The sequence below is a fragment of the Neomonachus schauinslandi genome, chromosome 8 (assembly GCF_002201575.2).
Source record: "Neomonachus schauinslandi chromosome 8, ASM220157v2, whole genome shotgun sequence".
NCBI lineage: Eukaryota > Metazoa > Chordata > Mammalia > Carnivora > Phocidae > Neomonachus > Neomonachus schauinslandi.
This window is the reverse complement of record NC_058410.1, coordinates 60,382,905-60,404,266: the sequence shown is the minus strand read 5'-3', so window position 1 is coordinate 60,404,266 and position 21,362 is coordinate 60,382,905. Positions and strand designations below refer to the sequence as shown.

The 21,362-nt window shown below is 35.5% G+C and overlaps 1 protein-coding gene across 5 annotated transcripts in view; it reads right to left on the bottom strand.

Moving 5' to 3' along the window:
* Positions 1-5,849: 5,849 nt before the first annotated feature.
* CCNC (cyclin C) overlaps positions 5,850-21,362 on the bottom strand; it is a 28,919-nt gene continuing 13,406 nt past the window's right edge. The window contains exons 6-12 of one of the 5 annotated variants that reach the window (XM_044917321.1): positions 14,810-14,865; positions 13,857-13,892; positions 13,083-13,174; positions 12,393-12,460; positions 9,938-10,017; positions 8,534-8,604; positions 5,850-7,085 (exon numbers count right to left, since the gene is read on the bottom strand). In XM_044917321.1, the coding sequence (XP_044773256.1) occupies positions 7,031-7,085; positions 8,534-8,604; positions 9,938-10,017; positions 12,393-12,460; positions 13,083-13,174; positions 13,857-13,892; positions 14,810-14,865 (458 nt within the window). In that variant the 3' untranslated portion in view covers positions 5,850-7,030. Of the gene's footprint in view, positions 7,086-7,183; positions 7,714-8,533; positions 8,653-9,937; positions 10,018-12,392; positions 12,461-13,082; positions 13,175-13,856; positions 13,893-14,809; positions 14,866-21,362 lie in introns of those variants that run through there. The other 4 variants (XM_044917322.1, XM_044917320.1, XM_021693190.2 and 1 more) reach the window with 4 other exon arrangements.

The following is a 21,362-nucleotide window of genomic DNA, read 5'->3' as shown; positions in this document are numbered from 1 at the left end:
GGGTCATCCTTTACAGCTTTCCTGCTCTCTGGACCATAGCTCTTCAGGTCCTTGCTGCTTTAGTAATTCCTCATGCCTTTAAATTGATCTTCTTTATATATCTATATAAACAAAGGTTACTAGTACGAACATACTAAGGTGGGATTTGAAGAGCCACAGTCTCAGAGAGAAGGGGAGTTGTGGTTGAAGTACTGGGGGCCCATCAAGGAATGAGAACCTGGGTAAATACACCGGACGTTTAGTTGGAACCCCTGGGAAACTATATCCTAGGAGTAAAGGTGAGCCAGAAATTGACCAACCCTCATAAAATGTTAAGACCGGCTTTGAATCAACTAAATCCCTGAATGAATTAAGGTGATCTTCCTGATAACGTAATGGCCTACCAGCAGTAAATCCTCTCTTGGAGAAAGATGTCATTATCTAGAGTAAGGGGTTGGCAACAATAAATATTTTAGGTTTGTGGGCCATAAGGTCTCTGTTGCAACTGCCCCACTCTGCTACTGTAGCACAAAGCAACCACAGACAGTACATACACAGTACATACACGAATGAGTGTGGCTGGGTTCCAGCCTAACTACGGCAAAGTACATAAACAAATGAGTGTGGCTGGGTCCCAACCAAACTACGGCGACTTAGGTTTGAATTTTATATTTCATGTGTTGCCACATACTCTTCTTTTAATTATTTTTCAACCATTTAAAAATATGGCAAACCTTCTTAGCTCAAAGGCCAGGCAAAACTAGATGGCAAGTAAGATTTGGCCCATGGGGCACAGTTTACAGACCCCTGAGCCAGAGCCACAAACATTCCCTACAGTTCGTCATATTCAATGTTCAGAATTCTATAAAATTTATTAGAAATAGCAGTAGATAAGACCTCATGATTGAAAAAGAAGGAAAAAAAAGAAAAGGAAGAAAAAAACAATAGAAACAAATCTACAGATAATCTACATGTTGGAATTTTCAGACAGACTTTAAAATAACTGATTTATGGGGCGCCTGGGTGGCTCAGTCGTTAAGTGTCTGCCTTCAGCTCAGGTCATGATCCCAGAGTCCTGGGATTGCGCCCCGCATCGGGCTCCCTGCTCGGCGGGAAGCCTGCTTCTCCCTCTCTCACTCCCCCTGCTTGTGTTCCTTCTCTCATTGTGTCTCTATCAAATCAATAAAATCTTTAAAAATAAAATAAAGTAACTGATTTATATATTCAATGACTTAAATGACAAAAATTATTAAAGTGATGAAAACTACAAAAAAGTATCAAATAGAGATACAATAACTGAAATTAAAAACCCAGCAGATGGTGGATGGGCTAAACAGACACAGCTGATGAGGATTAATAAAAATGAAAAACCCAAGGTACACATTAACATGACTTTTGTAAGTATGGGATAAGGACTTAGTATCTCCAACTTGGAGGAAATTTAACCAGATTTTACAATTATAATACCTTGGATTCCTGGTACTTTTTTAAAGAAAACTTATGACAATGTATTCTGTTTACCCAAATATAACTGCACTTGTATATTTTTGAAGAAGCAAAGGGTTCATATGTTAGAATAATTTGTTTTCTATATTCAAATTTATAGACAAGCTTCATTGTCAGTTATTCTGAAATAAAAATTTAACAAATGTATCTGAAGTTGCACTGAACTGTACACTAAAAGTCTTAAGAGCAAAATCATTCCTAAGTTCTACAGTATCAAATGCCTTAAAATATATGTAGTATATGATTTAATACATCATTTAAAAAGTGGCTGTTTTATTTCAGTCATGGGAGAATACCACTTTTACTCTGCTAATGCCGCAGTAGATCAAAAGTTTTAGAAATGTAGAATAGCCAGATTACATTTTTTTTTTAATTTATTTTTTGACAGAGAGACAGTGAGAGAGGGAACACAAGCAGGGGGAGTGGGAGAGGGAGAAGCAGGCTTCCCGCCGAGCGGGGAGCCCGATGTGGGGCTCCATCCCAGGACCCTGGGATCGTGACCTGAGCCGAAGGCGGACGCTTAACGACTGAGCCACCCAGGCGCCCCTAGCCAGATTACATTTTAAAATACTGTATGTACTATTCATAGTTCTCCTAATGGGATAGAAGGAAGCTGTCCTAGAAAAAGTGGCAACAGTGGACATATCAGAGTCCTGAATTAAAGTGTCTCAGGTTTCCTTCATTTACATTCCCTCTTTCTTGCCTTATGATCCCAGTGAGGTCTCTTGCATTCTGCGATAATGCATCCTTTTGCTATCTAGTATGTATCTGCTGTGGAAATCCTGGATAGAGGCAGGATCAGTAGCTAACCTGCGAGAAATTGGTATTATTGACAAGCGGAAAACTGAATGCTTCTCCCACCTTTCAGTGATAGTTATTTTTCAGTGTCTAAAAGGGCAGTGATTAACAGAAAAGTCACCTTTTCAGTGCCACAGGTGTCTCCAGGAGCAAGGATAGAAAGGAGAGAAATTTTTTTTAAAAAAAAGATTATTAGAGAGAGTGAGCACAGCAGACTCTCCACTGATCAGAGAGCCCGATGCAGGGGGAGGGCCTCGACCTCAGGGCCCTGAAATCATGACCTGGGCCTAAGGCAGATGCTTAACTGACTGAGCCACCCAGGCGCCCCCAAAAAAGGAGAGAAATTTTAATGAAAGTATTACTATAGTAGAATCTGGTTAAAGTGTATTCACATGGGGATAAGAGTACCGTTTTGAAGATTACATCAGATAATGTATACCAAATATTTAATACTATGCTGTTATGTTACTTTGTGATCCATACAATATGGTACTTGTTTATAGGCAGCTGATATTTTGGGTTGCTGTTTGCATTCAATTAGCATTAAAAAAGAAGGGAGTTTGTGAAACTTCCAGCTAAATATCTGGGGGCAAGAATGGCAAGTGAGATACTTACTGCAGGTGGGAAGATAAAATGAAACTCTGAATAAGGAACAATGAAATACCTAGGCCCCTGATCTTGTCTCTAAGAACTCTGAACAGTCCAGCTCATACCACCACAGATAAAGCCAGAAGCTTCCTTTCTAGAAAAACTGACCCACTGGCAAAGAAAAAGCTTTAGAATAGAGTATGATGTTGGGGGTGGGAGGGATAATAATGAAAACGTTTTGTTGTATAATGAGGCCCACCACTGTAAAGTCCTACCCAGGCACACAGACCTCCCAATTATCTCCCTGTGCCTCTCAAAAATGAAGGATCTTGAGGCAATTAAAGATTCTAACTTGAAAAATTACGACCAAACAGAAAAAAGGGACTTCAAGGAAAAAGTGTTAATGCAGGAAGCAAAATTTTAAAACGACCAAAAAAACCTAAATTACTATCTGTAGAATAACACAATGCATTCTCAAACAAGAACAAGGTGCTACGTAAAAAGCACCTTTTCGGAAGCAATTAGAGGATGTATCCCATTAAAACAAAGGCGAAGAAAAGTAAGTGGATTCCCCTTATCTTGGTTACCTGAACAAAAAGATGAAGGACTCGGGGAAGAATGTCTCCTTGTGAGTGCCTTAAGAGTGTAAATGAATAATAAATGATTCTGGTGATAAATTAATAAAAGATACAAAGTAAAATGAGCAAATTACAACCAAGGCAATTACCCCTTTCAGAAAGACAAAAATATTCTCAAAGAAAGGAAATGTAACCACAGTACACTACAGAACACAATGTTATCTATGTATACTTAATATATATTAAGTATGAATTTAACAAAAATTATACAATTAAATTGGGAAGGTGATGGAATAGAAGTCTTAGTATAGAATCGGGTTGGTGGGGAAGCAGGAGAATAGAGGGAGGTGTGTGAGAAAGTGAAATCTTCATCTTCCAGAGTAAGAAGTTACTAGATAATTTTACTATTGAAAAAAGAATCAAAATATAAAACTGGAGGGTAAACAGAGGAGGCAGTAAGGTAAAGTCATTAAGAGCATGGGCCCTAGAGCCCAGCTGCCCAGGTTTTAATTAGAACCTAATCCAAGCTCTTGTCACTTACTTGACCCGTGACTGGGTAAGTTAACTTTCTGTTCCTGAGTTTCCTTCTCTCTACAGTAATTGCTCTGAGAATTCAATGACTTCATAATGTAGAAAGCTGAGAAAATTCTTGTCACCTAAGTGCTCAATAAATGCTGTAATTAAACAGTTGTTACTGGGAAATGTGCAAGTAACACAACAGCCAAGAAATAACTAAAAGTTGCTCTGGGGAGGAGGAATGAGCAGTAGGAAGAATGGGTCAGGGGTCTTAACATTTTCCTTGTCTTACAGCAGCACAGTCCAACAATTATAATGCAAGCCATTTAGGTGATCGTTAATTGTCTTACATTTTAAAAAGAGGTGAGATTAACTTTAATAGTGTTTTATGTGGTCCTATCATCATTTAAAATGTGTAATCATGGGGTGCCTGGGTAGCTCAGTCGTTAAGAGTCTGCCTTCGGCTCAGGTCATGATCCCAGGTCCTGGGATGGAGCCCTGCATCGGGTTCCTGCTTCTCCCTCTCCCACTCCCCTGCTTGTGTTCCCTCTCTTGCTGTCTCTCTCTCCGTCAAATAAATAAAATCTTAAAAAAAATAAAAAAATAAAATGTGTAATCATTATAAACATTAGATATTTTACATTTTGTACTAAGTATTGAAATCTAACATGTATTTTTACATTTACAGCACCTCTCAGTTCTAACTAGCCACATTTTCAGTGTTCAATAGCCACATGTAGCTAGTGGCTATCACATTGGACAGTGCAACCTACAGCAGTGTTTGTTTTTTTAAAAACAATACACGTCATCAATGGCTGATAAATCACAGAAAGACACAACCAGCTATGATATGCCCTCTGATGGAAGACACCTTATATAATAACCTACCTGCTCCAAAAAAAATTTTTTTTGAATCTGAACTTGATCAAGCCTTTAGATTCAATGACCAATTTATAGAAAATACAGAAAAAGGAACATGTTAAATGGCACTTCAAGGATACAATTAGCAAGATCCATATGGTGGGATACTCTTAGTAGATAATCAAGTCAAAAGGGGAAATTTAAAAAATAAGATGGAGGAGGAATCCATGAATTTAAAAAGATATAAAGATTTGTCAATTAATTGCAATAATTTATCCTTATTTAGATCTCACTAGATTTAACAACTTGTCATGATATTTATAACTGAAAATTTGGGCAATGAATATTTGATAGTACATTATTTTGACTCATTTTTTAGGTATAAAACTTTTAGTTTTTTAAGAGCCATCATCTTTAGGAATACATACTGAAATAATTATAGATGAAATATGGTATCTTGGATTTGCTTCAAAATAATATGCATATTATATGGGAAGTAGATGTGAGTTTAGATAAAATGAAATTGGTCATAAAATGATCATTGTTGAAACTGGGTAATGACACACGGGGATTCGTTACACTAGTTTATTTACTCTTGTATCTGTTGTTTTAAATTTTCTATAACAAAAGGTTGAAAACATCATTTTCAAAATAAAAATTTTAAAATAAACGAAAAATTAGGGTCAAGTCAATGACTGTGATACATAATCAGTCTGCTCTTCCAACCCAAACCCAACCTTAATTCTTTTAGACCCGAGGAGAGCTTTGTTCCTCATTTCTTATCCTGCCCTATAAGCCTACGAGACCTATATTTATCACTGATACTGACTTTACACATAATCTTCCTTTCCAACTTGTCTAATCCTCTCCATTAGGAAACAGAACTCTAGAGTGTGTTTATAAGCCATTTGAAATTACCCACTTGACAAACTATAGAAGACTTTAATACTGATCTAAGGGAAGAAGGACTCTCAGAAAACAGAAGACAGATTCAAAGAGATAAATTCAAGACACTAGTCAATATAGCTGGAGAACTTTACTTTTTATTCTTGCAGTTTTATACTAGGACATCAACATTTAATTTAATAAGCCATTGTTCACAATTTATTAAAAAATTGAATCCTTAAATTGTACATCAATATCCTATGACTCCAAATTTTATCACTCTCCTTCAAATCTGAAGAAAATGATTACTTTAAGTTCCACAGACAGCACAGTCCCACTGACATAACATTTAGTCCGAAGTCCTACACTCGTGAGAATTAAGAATAGCCAGTATCAAACTGGCCTGAAACCTGATTGTGTTCCTGGCTCAGGATACCTGCAGTAAATTTGTAAATCCACACTAAGACACAAAAATAAACTAGGGCGTGTATGTCATATAAAAAACTTTTCACAGTAGAGTAAAAATTAACATTAAATGTCACCAAATTTTAACCATATTATGGTGTTTTATCCAATTAGTTTTCAAAATGCCTGATTAACTGTGAATCAAATACAAATAACATCATGTAGGATTTTTTTAAAGTTTGCCCAGCATTTCAAAACGGTTATGGAATTAATATAACTTTTAAAATGTCAAAGTATGCTATACATATTGCACTTTTCTGCTAGGCTGGGCTAGTATCTTCCATGGCAAGATACTAAAACTATTGAATAAAATACACTTTTAAATCAATAGGTACTTGATTAATTTCCCTGAAATTATCAACATCATTACCAAAATCTCCCAGGATTTTGTAAGATTTGATTCCTTAAATACAGTTTTAAAGTTTAACTTAAGGAGGGAAAAAACCCTCATATATTTGACTTTTTATGTCCCTTTTTGGTCCTTCAATGACCAAAGAGAATTTTAAACAAATTATGCTTCATGTTTCCTGGCTTAATAAAAAGCTACAATTTCTATTATCCAAATTAAGAAAAATTATACTAATCAAAAGCTATTAATTTTGAAATGTCTATGTAAGTCTGTCTGTAGGTTCCCTTAGAACCTTTCCATGCTTTTATAATCAAGAGATTTTAATCAATTATGTACTAGAATCAAATTACGTAAGGAAAACTTATTTTGCAAAAATAAAATCACTTCCCAATATGCTTGACAGAAACAAGCTATTCATTTTCATCTGTGTTCCATTGAAGACATAACTGAAATCTGTCCAATGGTTTATTTCCAACTGGTCCACTATGGAATTCTTCGGAATGTTTTAAGATTGGCTGTAGCTAGAGTTCTGACTTCCATTTGGACCCTGCTCTCCTTCACTGTTCAAGTGGGGAAGAAAGAGATTTTATACCAATTAAAAGACTCATTTTCAATACTCCAATAAGCCAACTAATTTTTAAAGTTAGTTACTCTGTGGTACAACTCTACAAAACAAAGGCATTCCTGATTGTAAGACAAGATGTGGAAAATTAAAATACCGAAGACTAACATTTGGTTTTATATTTTTATTCTTATGTAACTTGGTGCTCTCACACATAACAAGCATTCTGGTAGTTAGTGTCCATATACACTCAAAAAATTTAAATAAGGGTATGGGATTTCATTGTCATTACAGGTATCACTCAACATAGAGATTAGAGCTTCTGCACAAATTTCCTGTAAAATTAAATCTTACATATAAAATTTTATTCCTGCTAAATATGAAAATCAAGAAGTGTTCTTCCCAAAAAATTATTGTCCAAATGCATAATAAAATCACATGTAAATACAGCAAACTTTTATAAATCAGAAAGAAAAATGGCAATTTCCTGGAAAATGCTGAAAAAATAGAAATAACTAAAACTGAAAATACCAGTAACTGTGGCAATAGGATTATTGTCTTATCTTGTCCATCATCATCTTGCAGCTTCAGGCCCTGCCACTAGTGGAGAATCACTCAGGGAATTTCTGCAAAAAATGCATCCAAAGGTAGCTGTTTGAATGACTGCCTTAAACAGCTCCTTGTATAAATCAAGTATTAATTTTTTCCAAACGGTAACATTAACTTACCAGATCTACAAATCTATCTTAATATTATATAATTTAATTATTTTTCTTGATCATTAAGATGGGTAGCATTTTTTTATTTTCCTTCTGACCTTTTTTCCTACTCTAAATGATCTGATATACAGTGCGAGCTGAGAACCACTGAACTAAATGAAAAGATCCTGTAAAAAACAACCAAAGAAAACCCTCTTAGCACAAGTGATTCACAGTTAGCAAAATTATGTTACTATGTGCCATGGATCTTTAGGTCGCTCAAAAGCCAAAATTATTTATCTTTACAATATCAGATCAATCACCTAAGTTTTTGAAAACTGCTACTGAAATTTATAAAAGAGGATAAAAGCCAGTAGTGTGGGTGTCGGGGGGGAGGTCACAGAGAGTCAAACTGACATGGGATACTACAGAATTCTTTATCCCTGAATTTCAGATGAACTAGCCTAATTCTGTTCTGTTTAAATTTATGTACAGTATATAGCCATATGTTGAGGGATACCTGTAAGAGACCTGCCATTGCATTAGGAAAAGTTAACAGATAGTCAGATTAATGTATTTTTTAAAATGAGACACTGTCAATCTACCAAGTCAGATTTTAAAATTACGTAAATCATGAAGTTTTGGAAGAAATTTCATGAAAACAATACAACACAATCTATGGAAAAATATGATAATGTATATGAAATATATAATTAAATGAAATCAATAATTAAAGTCTACAAAGTACCTGTTTGGAGGAGGTTTTGGTTTTGGCATCTTACTAAGAATAGTTGCCATCTCTTTTCTCTCATCAAAATTCTTCCACTGCTCATATAGTTTTAAAATAACCCTGATTATTTCCAAAATCTAGAAGTAAATATTTGAAAAGTTCTCAGTGGCAATACCAAGCAACATTTAGTATATAAAGAACACACATCACACACATCCTCAGAAAACAGTGTAAAGATAGAGTCTCTGTCCTTAAGTATTCAGGTTATATTAGATAATCTTGATAAACTTGAAAGCAGTATTTTTACCACACTGCTCTGTAGGCTTCTCCTTCTACCCTCTCATCTTTTAACATGTATACTTTATCCATCCTTATCCATCTCTGCAGTTGGTTTCCTTCTATCTGCTAATACCATAAACCAAAACAAAACAGTGAGGTACTGGGAAGAGAGGTCTAAATCATGAAGGAGTAGGCCACTACAGAGTACACTCCTCTAATACCAACTGTTTCAAACAATTTAATGGGAGGTGGTGCATGAAAGACATTGTTTTGTTTCTCTGCTAACTACTCTACACATGAGTTAAGGTGTTCAAAACCTGGCAGCTATACATCTGTCATATCCAGTTTCAAATCAGCCCTCCTTCTCATCTGAGTAGACCTCACATTGGATTGATTCTAATACTATAAACACTTCAGCAGAAAAGGTAAAAAAAAAAAAAAAGGGCAAAAGCCTTTTGTCAGGAGACAGGCTGTGTTACAAAAGTTTATAGTAGTATTTAATGGTCTCTAGGTAGGTTTTAAAATAATCCTGGAAATTAGACGCAGCTTTGCAACTCAGCAAACCAAAAGTTTACCATTCTGTTTAAGCCTAAACCCAAAAGAGAAATATAACCTAAATAGTCAACATTAACTCTTCTCACCAAACATGTTTCTTAATATTTTTTTTTTTACCAAAAATCTTCTTAGCCTTGTGGACATCATAGGATTTTAGACTCATGTTAAGTAAACATCATATTAACTTTAAAATGTTCAAGTTTATATTCACCTAAGGGAGTTTTATTTTCTTAACATATTTTTTAAATTTTTAAATTTTTGTTTTAGAGAGAAACAGAGTGCAAGCGGGGTAAGGGCAAGAGGGAGAGAGAGAATCTTAAGCAGGCTCCACACTCAGTGCAGAGCCCAAATGGGGCTCAATCTCACAACCCTGAGATCATGACCAGAGCCAAAATCAAGAGTCAGACGCTTAATCAACTGCCTTTGGCTCAGGTCCTGATCCTGGAGTCCCGGGATGGAGTCCCGCATCAGGCTCCCTGCTCAGCAGGGAGTCTGCTTCGCCTTCTGACCCTCCCCTCTCATGTGCCCTCTCTCATTCTCTCTCTCTCAAATAAATAAATAAAATCTTTAAAAAAAAAAAAAGAATACCTTCTCCATATCCACAGAAAGTTCAGCAAACCACTGTCTGGCATCTTTCTGCTGTACAACACAGGCTACATGTAGACAAGCTGGAAAGAAAACGAGAAAAAGGCCCATGTTTAACTGCAAGTGTGAAATGTAGGGACTTAGAACTAAAGATAAGATTTTCACTTAAAATTTTCATGTACATTTTCCAATATTCTTTTTAAAAATTACATAGATTCATCTAACAGTTACCAATAACCATCCCATCAACTTAATATAATACAGACACAAAAATTACTAGACTATCTTAAGGTTCTAGACATCTCCTACTCCTCACTGTATACTAAGGATGGTATAGTTGCTCTGAGAGTCAAGGCATGTTAGGAAAAAATCCAATGAGGAAACTAGAGCAGGGAAATGATCCTCAACAGTGGCACAAGGAGTGGTCAAAATTCACCCAGAAGTCAGTTTGACACACACACACACACACACACAGGCCAATAATATGCTAATAAATTTCAACAATTAATTATATTTTGATATTTCAATTAAAAGCAGTGTGTTGCCTCTGTTTTAAGTTTTTTAGCCCATGATGAAGTCAGGTGAACACTGGGCACCCCAGTACCGAATTCAGTGTTATAATCAAATGGAGCTTAGAAAAAAAATAACGCACTATATACAATATAATTACAGTTGATCTCTGAACAACATTAGTCTTAGGGGCACCAACCCCCCTGCAGTTAAAAAAATCTGTGGGTAACTTGACTCCCCCAAAACTTAACTATTAATAACCTACTTTTGACTGGAAGCCTGACTGATAAATAGTTGATTAACACAAATTTTGTGTATGTACTATATACTGTATTCTTTTTTTTTTTTTTTTTTAAGATTTTATTTATTTATTTGAGAGAGAACGAGATAGAGAGAGAGCATGAGAGGGGGGGAGGGTCAGAGGGAGAAGCAGACTCCCTGCTGAGCAGGGAGCCCGATGCGGGACTCGATCCCAGGACCCTGGGATCCTGACCTGAGCCGAAGGCAGTCGCTTAACCAACTGAGCCACCCAGGCGCCCTATATACTGTATTCTTACAATAAAGTAAGCTAGAGAAAAAATATTAAGACAGGCATAAGGAAGAGAAGATACATTTACAGTATTATAAAAAACCTGTGTATAGCTAGACCTGCACAATTCAAATCCATGTTTCTCCTCTATATGCACATTACACACAATATAAACTAAAAGACAGTAAAAGAACTCAAAGACAACAATCTCCATCATAATTTTGCCTAATATAATTTCTACCAACAGCCTGGCTACCTTGAGCCCACACGAGCTTCTTAAGAGTTATTTTCCCTGGTTTAGTTACCCAAGTGATTTTGCGAAGGATGACATTCTAGGCAAACAGTGACTCAAATGTGAACTGACATACTGGTTGACCCAAGTCAAATGAAGCTGTAAAGTAGGGTGTAGGCCCTGAAGGGACGAGAGGCAAAATAACTGAAATTATAGTAACAGGTAATTAAAGTACAGTGGAAAATGCCGTAACAGGGCATACACAGAGTAAATTAGAAACAGAGAAGACATCCTAAACCTGGACTGAGGTGATGTAGGAAGTTTGGGGATGGGAAGGGTGTCACTAAAGAGGTGGTATCTAAGACAAGTCTTAAAAAGAAAAGGTGAGAATGGGAGCAGAGAATGATATGTACAGGTTAAAAGAAGTTGTGTATTTTATCCAGAAATTGGGTGGTAAAAGAATAGGGGGAAAATCAAGAGGACAGAATCATGGAACTCAATAGGAAAAAGAAAGGGAAAAGAAACTAATAAGTGCTTAATATATGGCAGGCATTACTGGTGTTCTATAAGATATCTCATTTAATATCTGCAACAATTCTGTATGGAGTTAGTATCCCCAACATTTTACAATTAAGGAAACAAACTCAGAAAGGTTAAATACTTTCCCCACAATTATAAAGAAATCAAAGTTTAAACCTAGGACTATCTGATTCCAAAGACTGTGTTCTAACCCATTACGCTACCTTCCACAGATAAATAAAATGGTAGCTAACTTCTCCCTCCAGCAAGGCACTGACTACAGAGGCTCCTTTACTGAATCTCTGAGCACTTAACTGGGCTCGGGGAATAAAAGGCCCAGTTATTCTATATAATTTACAAGTAATATTAGCAGGCTTAATTCTGAACTTTTCCTCCTAAACAAAAACGTTCTATTCAAACACTGGTCAAAATTATTTTAAGTGACTTAGAAAAAACAAAACACGAAAACTTAACAAAAGAAGGGGGTAAGAGGGACAATAACTCTGACTTCTGAAAGTTGCATTTCATATTATTACAAGTTCACATGCAAGGATTAGTCTATTACTTCATGATAAGAATCTAAAGCATAATAGGGTGAAATTTCTTTTGGGATGACCTAAATAAACTTATAACAATTCAACTAGTAAAGGCATACCATGCTTACATACCTAAAGCTATCATGAAAGGAGGATACAGTAGGCAAAGATCCGTTCTGTAGGTATCATTCACTATCCTCCTATAGAAATATAAATCATATTATTACTGAAATCAGAACTACCTTGTATGATTGTACATTTCCCCCCAGAGAGGGTCAGATTTCCCATCTTTGTAAATATTTCCTTTGTATTACTGAAGCATAAATATAAAGGTGAAAACATCAAGGGAAAAAGATGGATACATGAAAATGACAATGAATAAGCATATTTTAATAGATAAAAATATAGCTAAACAGATTTTAAAACTTAAAACCCTACAGTAAATTACAATAAGGATTTTTCCAATTTTTCAAAAATTAGAAAATCAGAAGAAACCAGAAATTATACAATAAATTAATATGTATATTGAATACCAATAAAAAGTATTCTATTTGAAAGATAATCTGTTTTAATTTTTATGTAAACAGTCTGTTTTTTTGGTAAGAATCAAATTCTAATGGAAATATTAATCAAATAAAGATCCTTATCAATTTAGCATTTATAAATATAGTTAATTAAAATTCAGCAAGCAAATATTTCACTCAACATATAATATCTTGGGGCATTAGTTTAATTACTTTAAAAATATTAAACTTCATATTCAGTTGTCAACCTTCCTAGCTAATAACATGTTACACTATGAATAACTTCTGTTCTAATTACCATGCAAGGGGAAGCAACATGTCTTCTTGGCCCATGTCCTGCACATACTGGAGCAAAGGTCTATAAGGATGATACACTATCAAGCAACAATCCTAGAAACAGTTTAAAAAATGTGTATGTATAAAAACAGATTTATCACAACACAAAAACTTATCATTACCCAACTGATTTGTAATTGTGTATTTCAAAATGTACTTCTCTAACTCATGCTTGCTTCCCTTTTATTCTCTTAAGCAAGCAGTATGGCAGCCCTAAACTCTACTATAATAGTGAAGGCAGTGCTCTCTCTGGAATATACCTTGGTAAATCGGTAGGCAGTCAGTCAGCATCCATTCCCTTAGAGACTCAAAGTGTCACATCTGCAACACACTGAAACCTCTTATTAGCCTATAAATCCGTAATTCCCAACTGGAGGAGCAGAATTCTGCCAAAGACATAATCTATCTTTAAATAACACCACACACATACACAAATTGTGCAAATAATTTACAGTGGCTTCATGTCCTGACTGGTTTGCTTGTAATCCTTTTATTATAGTTACTATAGAACAGAAAAATTTTCCCATCCTAAGTGGGATATACAAATTATTTTACAGGCTTCTCAGAGGATATAGGTGATGATGATGCTACTAGGTACTCTGATTTCACCATCATGTATCATTTGGATGGTTTTAAAATGCACCTCCCTACAGATCATTTCTTTAAAGAATTTCTGACTTCACTAAATTTGAAAATAAGTTTTACTCTATTAATCACAAGGAAGTAATATACTTACCATTAGTTCTAAAAGATAGAATTCACATTCTAATATCTGTTTAAAAAAAAGATTATAAATGTCAATGTGAAACAAATTAGATGAGTCTACTCAGTCTAACATAACAATTTATACATTATAGTAATGTATCACAAATTTTTACTAAAATTTTTTTGAATCAAGAAAATATATATAGTAGTTTATCAATGAACATGTGCAATAAAAATTACTTTTTTACTATTATACAACACATGTATGTAATTATGACTATAAAGGAATTTAATCCTTACAGAAAAGTCAGCCTCATATAAGAATTCTTACTTTTTTAATTTAAAATATCCTGTGTAAACTTCAGATTTTCTAATACACTTTCTACTCAACAAATGCAAAAATGCAATTATCTCCACTTATGTGTTACTCTTATTGTATTACAAATCAATAAAAGGAAAGAATACTGAAAATGAAACAAAAATATACAATTTATACAGGATGATGAAATAAATCCCTCACAAGGTAGAAAAAGGACATGCCTATTAAAAATGTTAATAGAAACTCACCTTCTAAATTAATGTGAAGTTTCAAATATGGTTTTCATACTGTTCCATTACAGTAGTTCCAGCCGTAGCTATACACTAGTATCACCTGGGAGCTTTTAGAAAATACCAGTCCCCAGGCCTCAAGCCTAAAAATTCTGTTTTAGTTGGTCTGGAGAGGCCCCGATATCAGCATTATTAAAAAGTTCCCAAAGTGATTTAATGGGCACCCAGGGTTGATAACCACTGCTATTAAGTACTTTTTTTTTTTTAAAGGTAGAAGCAATTTAGCTTTAATTTAGAATTAAAGTTTATATTCTTGTATTCAGTATTTGAAAGTACCATTTATAGGAAACTATTCAGTTTATTCTAACATAAAATGGAACAAACTAGTTTATATACAGCTTTGACAAGTAGTTTTATTTTATACAATATACTTACATGGTTCATCCTATAAGGAAATTCCTTTGGAAAGGCATATGAAAATCTAGTTTTTACTGCAGAAAACAAAAAAATGACTTAAACTAAGAAAGTGAAAAAGTAAATTAAACCAAAATTTTTTTAACACAGTGTAGGATACTAGAGGAAGGGCTAAATCACTTTTAGTAAGAGCTCTTAGAGATGCTTAGGGACCCAGATTTTTTTGTTTTCAGGCAAGGGAAAGAACTAAGTGGCAGGAAGTCCTAGGCCCCATCTATATTACAATTAGAGAGCTTTAATTATATACTTAATGTATTAAAAAAAGGTTCTGCTGCTTAAAAAAATCAAGGGGTTGGGGGAAAAAAAATCACCTGGATTTTTTTCATCTCTAAAATCTTTCCAGCTCTAGAATGATATTGGTTTTATTTCTCAGTAATTTAGCTTAGAAGGAATACAAGTTGTGCATGTACTCAAATATATACGTATATATTTCTAAATATATATATGAAAATTGAAAAGATAATACAACCAAAGAATGTTAATAGCGGTCATCTGAGATTTAAGGATTTTTACTTACCTGTACTTTCTATAATAAATAGGTACCTCTTTATCAAAAGATGTATTTTAATAAAAGCATAAATATATGTGCAAAGTTCTCTAGGACTTTTTCATACCACACACAAACGCACATACAGTTACATTCTTCCTTGTCACTAAGTACAAATGAAAAAACTGTTAACTATCAATCCGCTCTCTCTTCAAAATGATAAGTGTACACCTTTAAGTACTACTACTTGAGAAAATTGTATTCAAGTCATTATGATGCAGCATTTCATTAAATCAAGTGATGTTCTAGAGGATCTGCTCTGTGATTCCTTCCATTTGCATAAAGCCTAAGACCTCACGGAGATTTTTTTTTTTCACTTACTCTATGTACTTTATTTTCAAAAAGTTTTATTTTGTAAACTGAGGAACCTAACAACTAATTTAGATAGATAATATCTGCCAAGATTTGAAACGTAAACCATTTAAAGTTGACATTAGGAAATTTATCTTTTTTTAAAGTTTTTCTTTTAAGATTTTATTTATTTATTTGACAGAGAGCGAGAGCAGGAACACAAGCAGAGGGAGTGGGAGAGGGAGAAGCAGGCTTCCCGCCGAGCAGGGAGCCCGACATGAGACTCGATCCCAGGACCCTGGGATCATGACCTGAGCCAAAGGCAGACGCTTAACGACTGAGCCACCCAGGCGCCCCAACATTAGGAAATTTATACTTAAGCTTTCCTTTTCTTTCTCCTTTATTTGAAAACATACTAATATTAAGGTTTCTGAGTTTTACAAATCCTTGTGATGTGAACAAGATGTAAAGTGTACAAGTAAAATAGGTACTTACATAATGGTAACTAATCAACAAGGTAACATTATCTCCGTACATAAAACAAATATGCACCCCTAACTCTGAGACCTTGACACCTAACTTTCTCTGAGATTTACCTGATACTGTTAACCTCTCTCCTACTCCATGATAAAATTGCTCTGCATTTTGATTTTCTATCTTCTAATCCTTTTCTAACTTGGGAGGAAAGTACTTCCCTCCTCTCTACTGCTACCTCTCTATCACTTATGTATTTTTCATCTGCTCAACTGACAGTTGATACTTCTTTTTGCACCCTTAACCATTCCTCCTCCAATAAATCTGTCCCATCACTTACTAAAATGCTCAAATTTCTCTTAAAAACAAAAACACATAAAACCTCTACCAAATTATATTCCTCTGCTTTTAAAAGTAGGCTATTTTTTAGAACATTTTTAAATTTATAGAACGGAAAAGATAATAGAGTTCCCATATACTCCTTGTAATGGACTGAATGTTTGTCTCCCCCCAAATTCATATGTTGAAGCCGCAATCCCTGTGTGATGGTATTTGGAGCCTCCTCCAAATTTAGGTAGTTAGGTTTGGGGGGGTTCATGAGGGTGCGGTCCCCAGGACAGACCAGTGTTCTTGTAAGAGGAAGAGCAACCTCTCTCTCACAGGAGAGCACAATGAGGAGGAGGCTGTGTGCTTGCCAGGAAACAGATGGCCAATCATGGAACTGATCAAGGCAGACACTTTGTTTGATCTTGGACTTCCCAGCTTCCAGAACTGTGAGAAATAAATGCCTATTGTTTAAGCCACCCAGTCTATGGTATTTTGTTAGAGCAGCTGGAACAGACTAAAACAACCCCCCCCCCCGTTTCCCTTGTTATTAACACCTGATATGAGTATAGTACATTGTTATAATTAATGAACCAATATAAATACATTATTATTAACTAAAGTCCATAGTTTATTCAGATCTCCTTAGTTTTTTCCTAATGTCCTTTCTCTGTTCCAGGCTCTCATCCAGACCACTTCACATTTACTTGTCATGTCTCCTTTAGATTCCACTTGGCTGTGACAGTTTTCCAGACTTTCCATGTTTTGAAGACTGACAGTTTTTAAGAGTACTGAATTTTTTTTCAAGTATTATTCTGTTGCTTGACCCTCTACTGGAATTTGTCTGATGTTTATTTAATGTTTAGACTGGGGTTGTGGGATTTTGGAAGGAAGGATGAGAGAAGCACCATTTCATCATATCACATGAAAGGTACACACTACTAGTGATTTATCACTGTTGATAATGACCTCAATCACCTGGCTGAGGTAGTGTTTGTTGGGTTTCTCTACTGTAAAATTATTTCCCCCTTCCCTTTTCATAATATACACATTAGAAGGAAATCACTATGCACAATGAATACTTAAGAAGTGGAAATTTATGCTTTCCCTATTTGAGGGTGTAGTTAGCTACATAAATTATATGAAATTCTTCTGTATTAGAGATTTGTCTCTTCGCCCCCATTTATTTGATAATTTATATATATATCGGTATGGACTCAGGGATTTTTTTTATACTTTGGGTTATAATCCAATACTACTTTTTTGTTGTTGTTGCCGTTACACAAATTCTTCTAGCTTTGGCCATTGAGAGTCTTTCAGTTGGGTTATGTGTCCCTTTGACATATCCCCATTAAGGTAGGTGTTTTGTTTTCTGGCTTTTTTTTTTTTTTCCAGCATTTCCTTATTTATTGGCACTATGCTCCAGGTCTGTCTTGCATATTTCCTGTCCCAGTCATTTCTCCAAAGAGGCCCAGTTCCTTATTATTGGAGAATGGTATGAGAAACATTGGAGAATGGTATGAGAAACAAAGATCTGGGCACTAGGAAAACTCATTGTTACTGCGATGTCATTGTTTGTAGACCCTCTTAACTGACAAAGCCTACACACACACACACACGCACACAAATTCATGTACCTATAAACATTTATGTATATTTATGGTAAGGTAAACATGAGCTCATACTGATGTGTAACTCTAATTGATCGCTACATGGATCTTTCTGGTCTCCCCTCCTTGCTTATTTGTATATTCCCATTCCAGCAGTGAGAAACCTGGCTCTCAATATCTGCCATCCATTTACCATGGATGTATATATTTACTGGAACTGTTCAATTCCAGATACAAGTATAGTAGTATTGGAATTAACTTATACCCACATTAAGTATCAAATCTATCAACTAGAGTATAGTGCTTATATGCAGTTCCTTTTGGCTTTAGTCTTATAGACTGTACTTCTTCCTAAAGTTACTTAGGTCAGCATTTCCCCTCACCCCCTTCACTGAGGTTATTTCATGTATTTGTAATACAGTTAGAGTCTCCTTTTCTCCACACCTACTCACTTCTTAGTTCTTTGAAACCTGGCTTCAACCCCTATCTCATAATGTCCAATGACAGAGACATTCTCTCTCAAAGATCACAAACCCAAAGGGTCTGGTTTTTTTCTTCCTGTGGTACTCATCTTCTAAGTAGCACATGACACTAGGCAACTCTATCTCTTGAAATTTACCAAGTCCCAAATTTCCATCATTGGCCTCACATTTCTAAGATGTTCTACTGATACATTTACACTTAGAATGTCCAAGATTAAATTTAACTCTTTTCAGAACCTACTTAATTCTCCTTTTCTGGTACCACCTTCACCTTCCCAATGCCCAGGCAAAAACACCTCAAAATCATTTTTGACTTGTTTTAAATCCTTGCTTTTCAAAAGTCCTGCTGACTCTATTATGTAAATCTAGCCTGCTTGTTCTCCTTGCTGGGAGCCAAAACATCATTTTAAGCCTTCATTAGTACTCACCTGGGTCACTTCAATAACTTCCAAATAATATTTTTCTACTTTAAACTTGTTAGCTTTTAAGAATTTTTTTTTTTAAGATTTTATTTATTTATTTGAGAGAGAGAGTGAGATAGAGAGAGCATGAGAAGGGGGAGGGTCAGAAGGAGAAGCAGACTCCCTGCTGAGCAGGGAGCCCGATGTGGGACTCGATCCCGGGACTCCAGGATCATGACCTGAGCCGAAGGCAGTCGCTTAACCAACTGAGCCACCCAGGCGCCCTAAACTTGTTAGCTTTTATTTCTCACAGCACCCTGTGGTGACGGCACTGACTACAATTTGCAGCTTTATATGTATTTCAGAGGGATTTTTTGGGTGGTTTTTAAATTGTGGTAAAATACACATTATATAGAATTTATCATCTTTAGCCATTTTTAAGTATGCAGTTCAGTAATATTAAGTACATTCACAATTGTGCAACCATCACCACAATCCATCTCCTGAATTTTCACCTTGCAAAACTGAAACTCCATACTCATTCAACAATTTCCCATTTTTCCCCTCCCTCCAGCCCCTAACAGCCTCTAGTCTACTTTCTATCTCTATTAATTATTCATAATATTTAATGGAATCATATAGTATTCATCTTTTTTGACTGGCCTATTTCACTTACTTTAATGTACTCAAGGTTCATCCATGGTTTTTTTTTTTTAAGATTTCATTTTTAAGTAATCTCTACATCCAGTGTGGGGATCAAACTTAGAACCTTGAGATCAAGAGTCATATGCTCTCTGACTGAGCCAGCCAGGTTCATCCATGTTGTAGCATGTGAAAAACTTGAAAATCTGTCTACCTCAACTCACATTCTCCTCCAATTCACCTTGCATTATTCTGCCAGACTCACCTTCCTAACACACAATTCTAGCATTATCATCATGTTGAGAAATAAAGCCTTCAAATGTACCACCATCATCAACAGAACAAACTGCAGATTCTTCACTGAAGGCCCTCTAGGACTTTTTCCAGCTATTTCCTTACTGACCATTCACTGAATGTAACTCATTAGTTTCTCTATTTTTGACCAACTGTTTGATGTTCCTAGACTATCTTTCCCCTACATTTCCCAGGTTCAAAGTCTATCTTTCTTTACCAAATTCAATTTAAGCCTTTCTGGATTCATCTAACAAATAACCTTTTACCACTCAAAACATTCACTGCATTCTCTAATTCTCTTATGCAACTTATTTTTTTCTTTTGTATTATATTTGTATATGCATGTCTTATGTTCTTGTCCTTAAATTCCTTTTATTTATCTTTGTATCCACCACTGCAACCAATATGGTGTTTCCAGTGAGGACAATGCTGTTATTGATGATGATGAGTAGGCACTGAAGTTTACTGAGTATTATGGACTGAACCATGCTCTCTGCCCCTGCCCCTGCCAAATTCCAATGTCGAAGACCTAACCCCCAATGTGACTGATTTGGAGACAGGTAATTAAGAGGTACTTATGGTTAAATGTGGCCATAAGGGTGGGGCACAAATTCTATAGGACTGGTGTCCTTAAAAGAGGAAGAAACACTAAGGGTACACACCCACAGAGAAAGGACCATGTGAGGACATAGCAAAAAGGTGGCCCTCTGAAAACCAGGAAGAGAGGCCTCGGAGAAACTAATTTGTTGACACCTTAATCTTGGACTTCAGCTTCCAGACTGTAAGAAAATAATTTTGTTGTTTAAACCACTTAGTCTCTATCACTTTGTATGGCAGGCCTAGCAAACTAAGACATTGAGCAAGACACTGTTCTAAGAGTTTTACTGATATTAACTCATTTGATCCTCACAACAACCCTTTGACATAAATATTATTAATCCTCATCTGCAAGATGAGAAACTAAGACACAGAGATTGTATTTTGCTCGATTTGCCACATAGAAGGCAAGGGAGCTGAAATTTGAAATCTAAGCTGTATAAGCCTATATAATACACTATTAACATTTATGAAATAAACAAAAATATTCTACTATAACAATTTCTTCTTCATTGGTAACCAAATACTGTTATGAATATACCTTTATGGCTCTGCATGAAAAATAAACCTTAGTAATAGGTATTTTACATTTTCTTTTCTTTTTTTTTTTTTTTGAGAGAGAGAGAGAGCACACACACATGTGAGCAGGGGGAGGGGCAGGAGGAGAGAAAGAGAGAATCTCAAGCAGGTTACACACTCAGCACAGAGCCCGATGCGGGGCTTAATCTCAGGACCCTGAGACCCTTGATCTCAGGACCCTGGGCTGAAATCAAGAGATGGATGTTTAATCGACTCAGCCACCCAGGTGCCCCAGTATTTTACATTTTTAAAAATACACACTTTCTAAAAAAT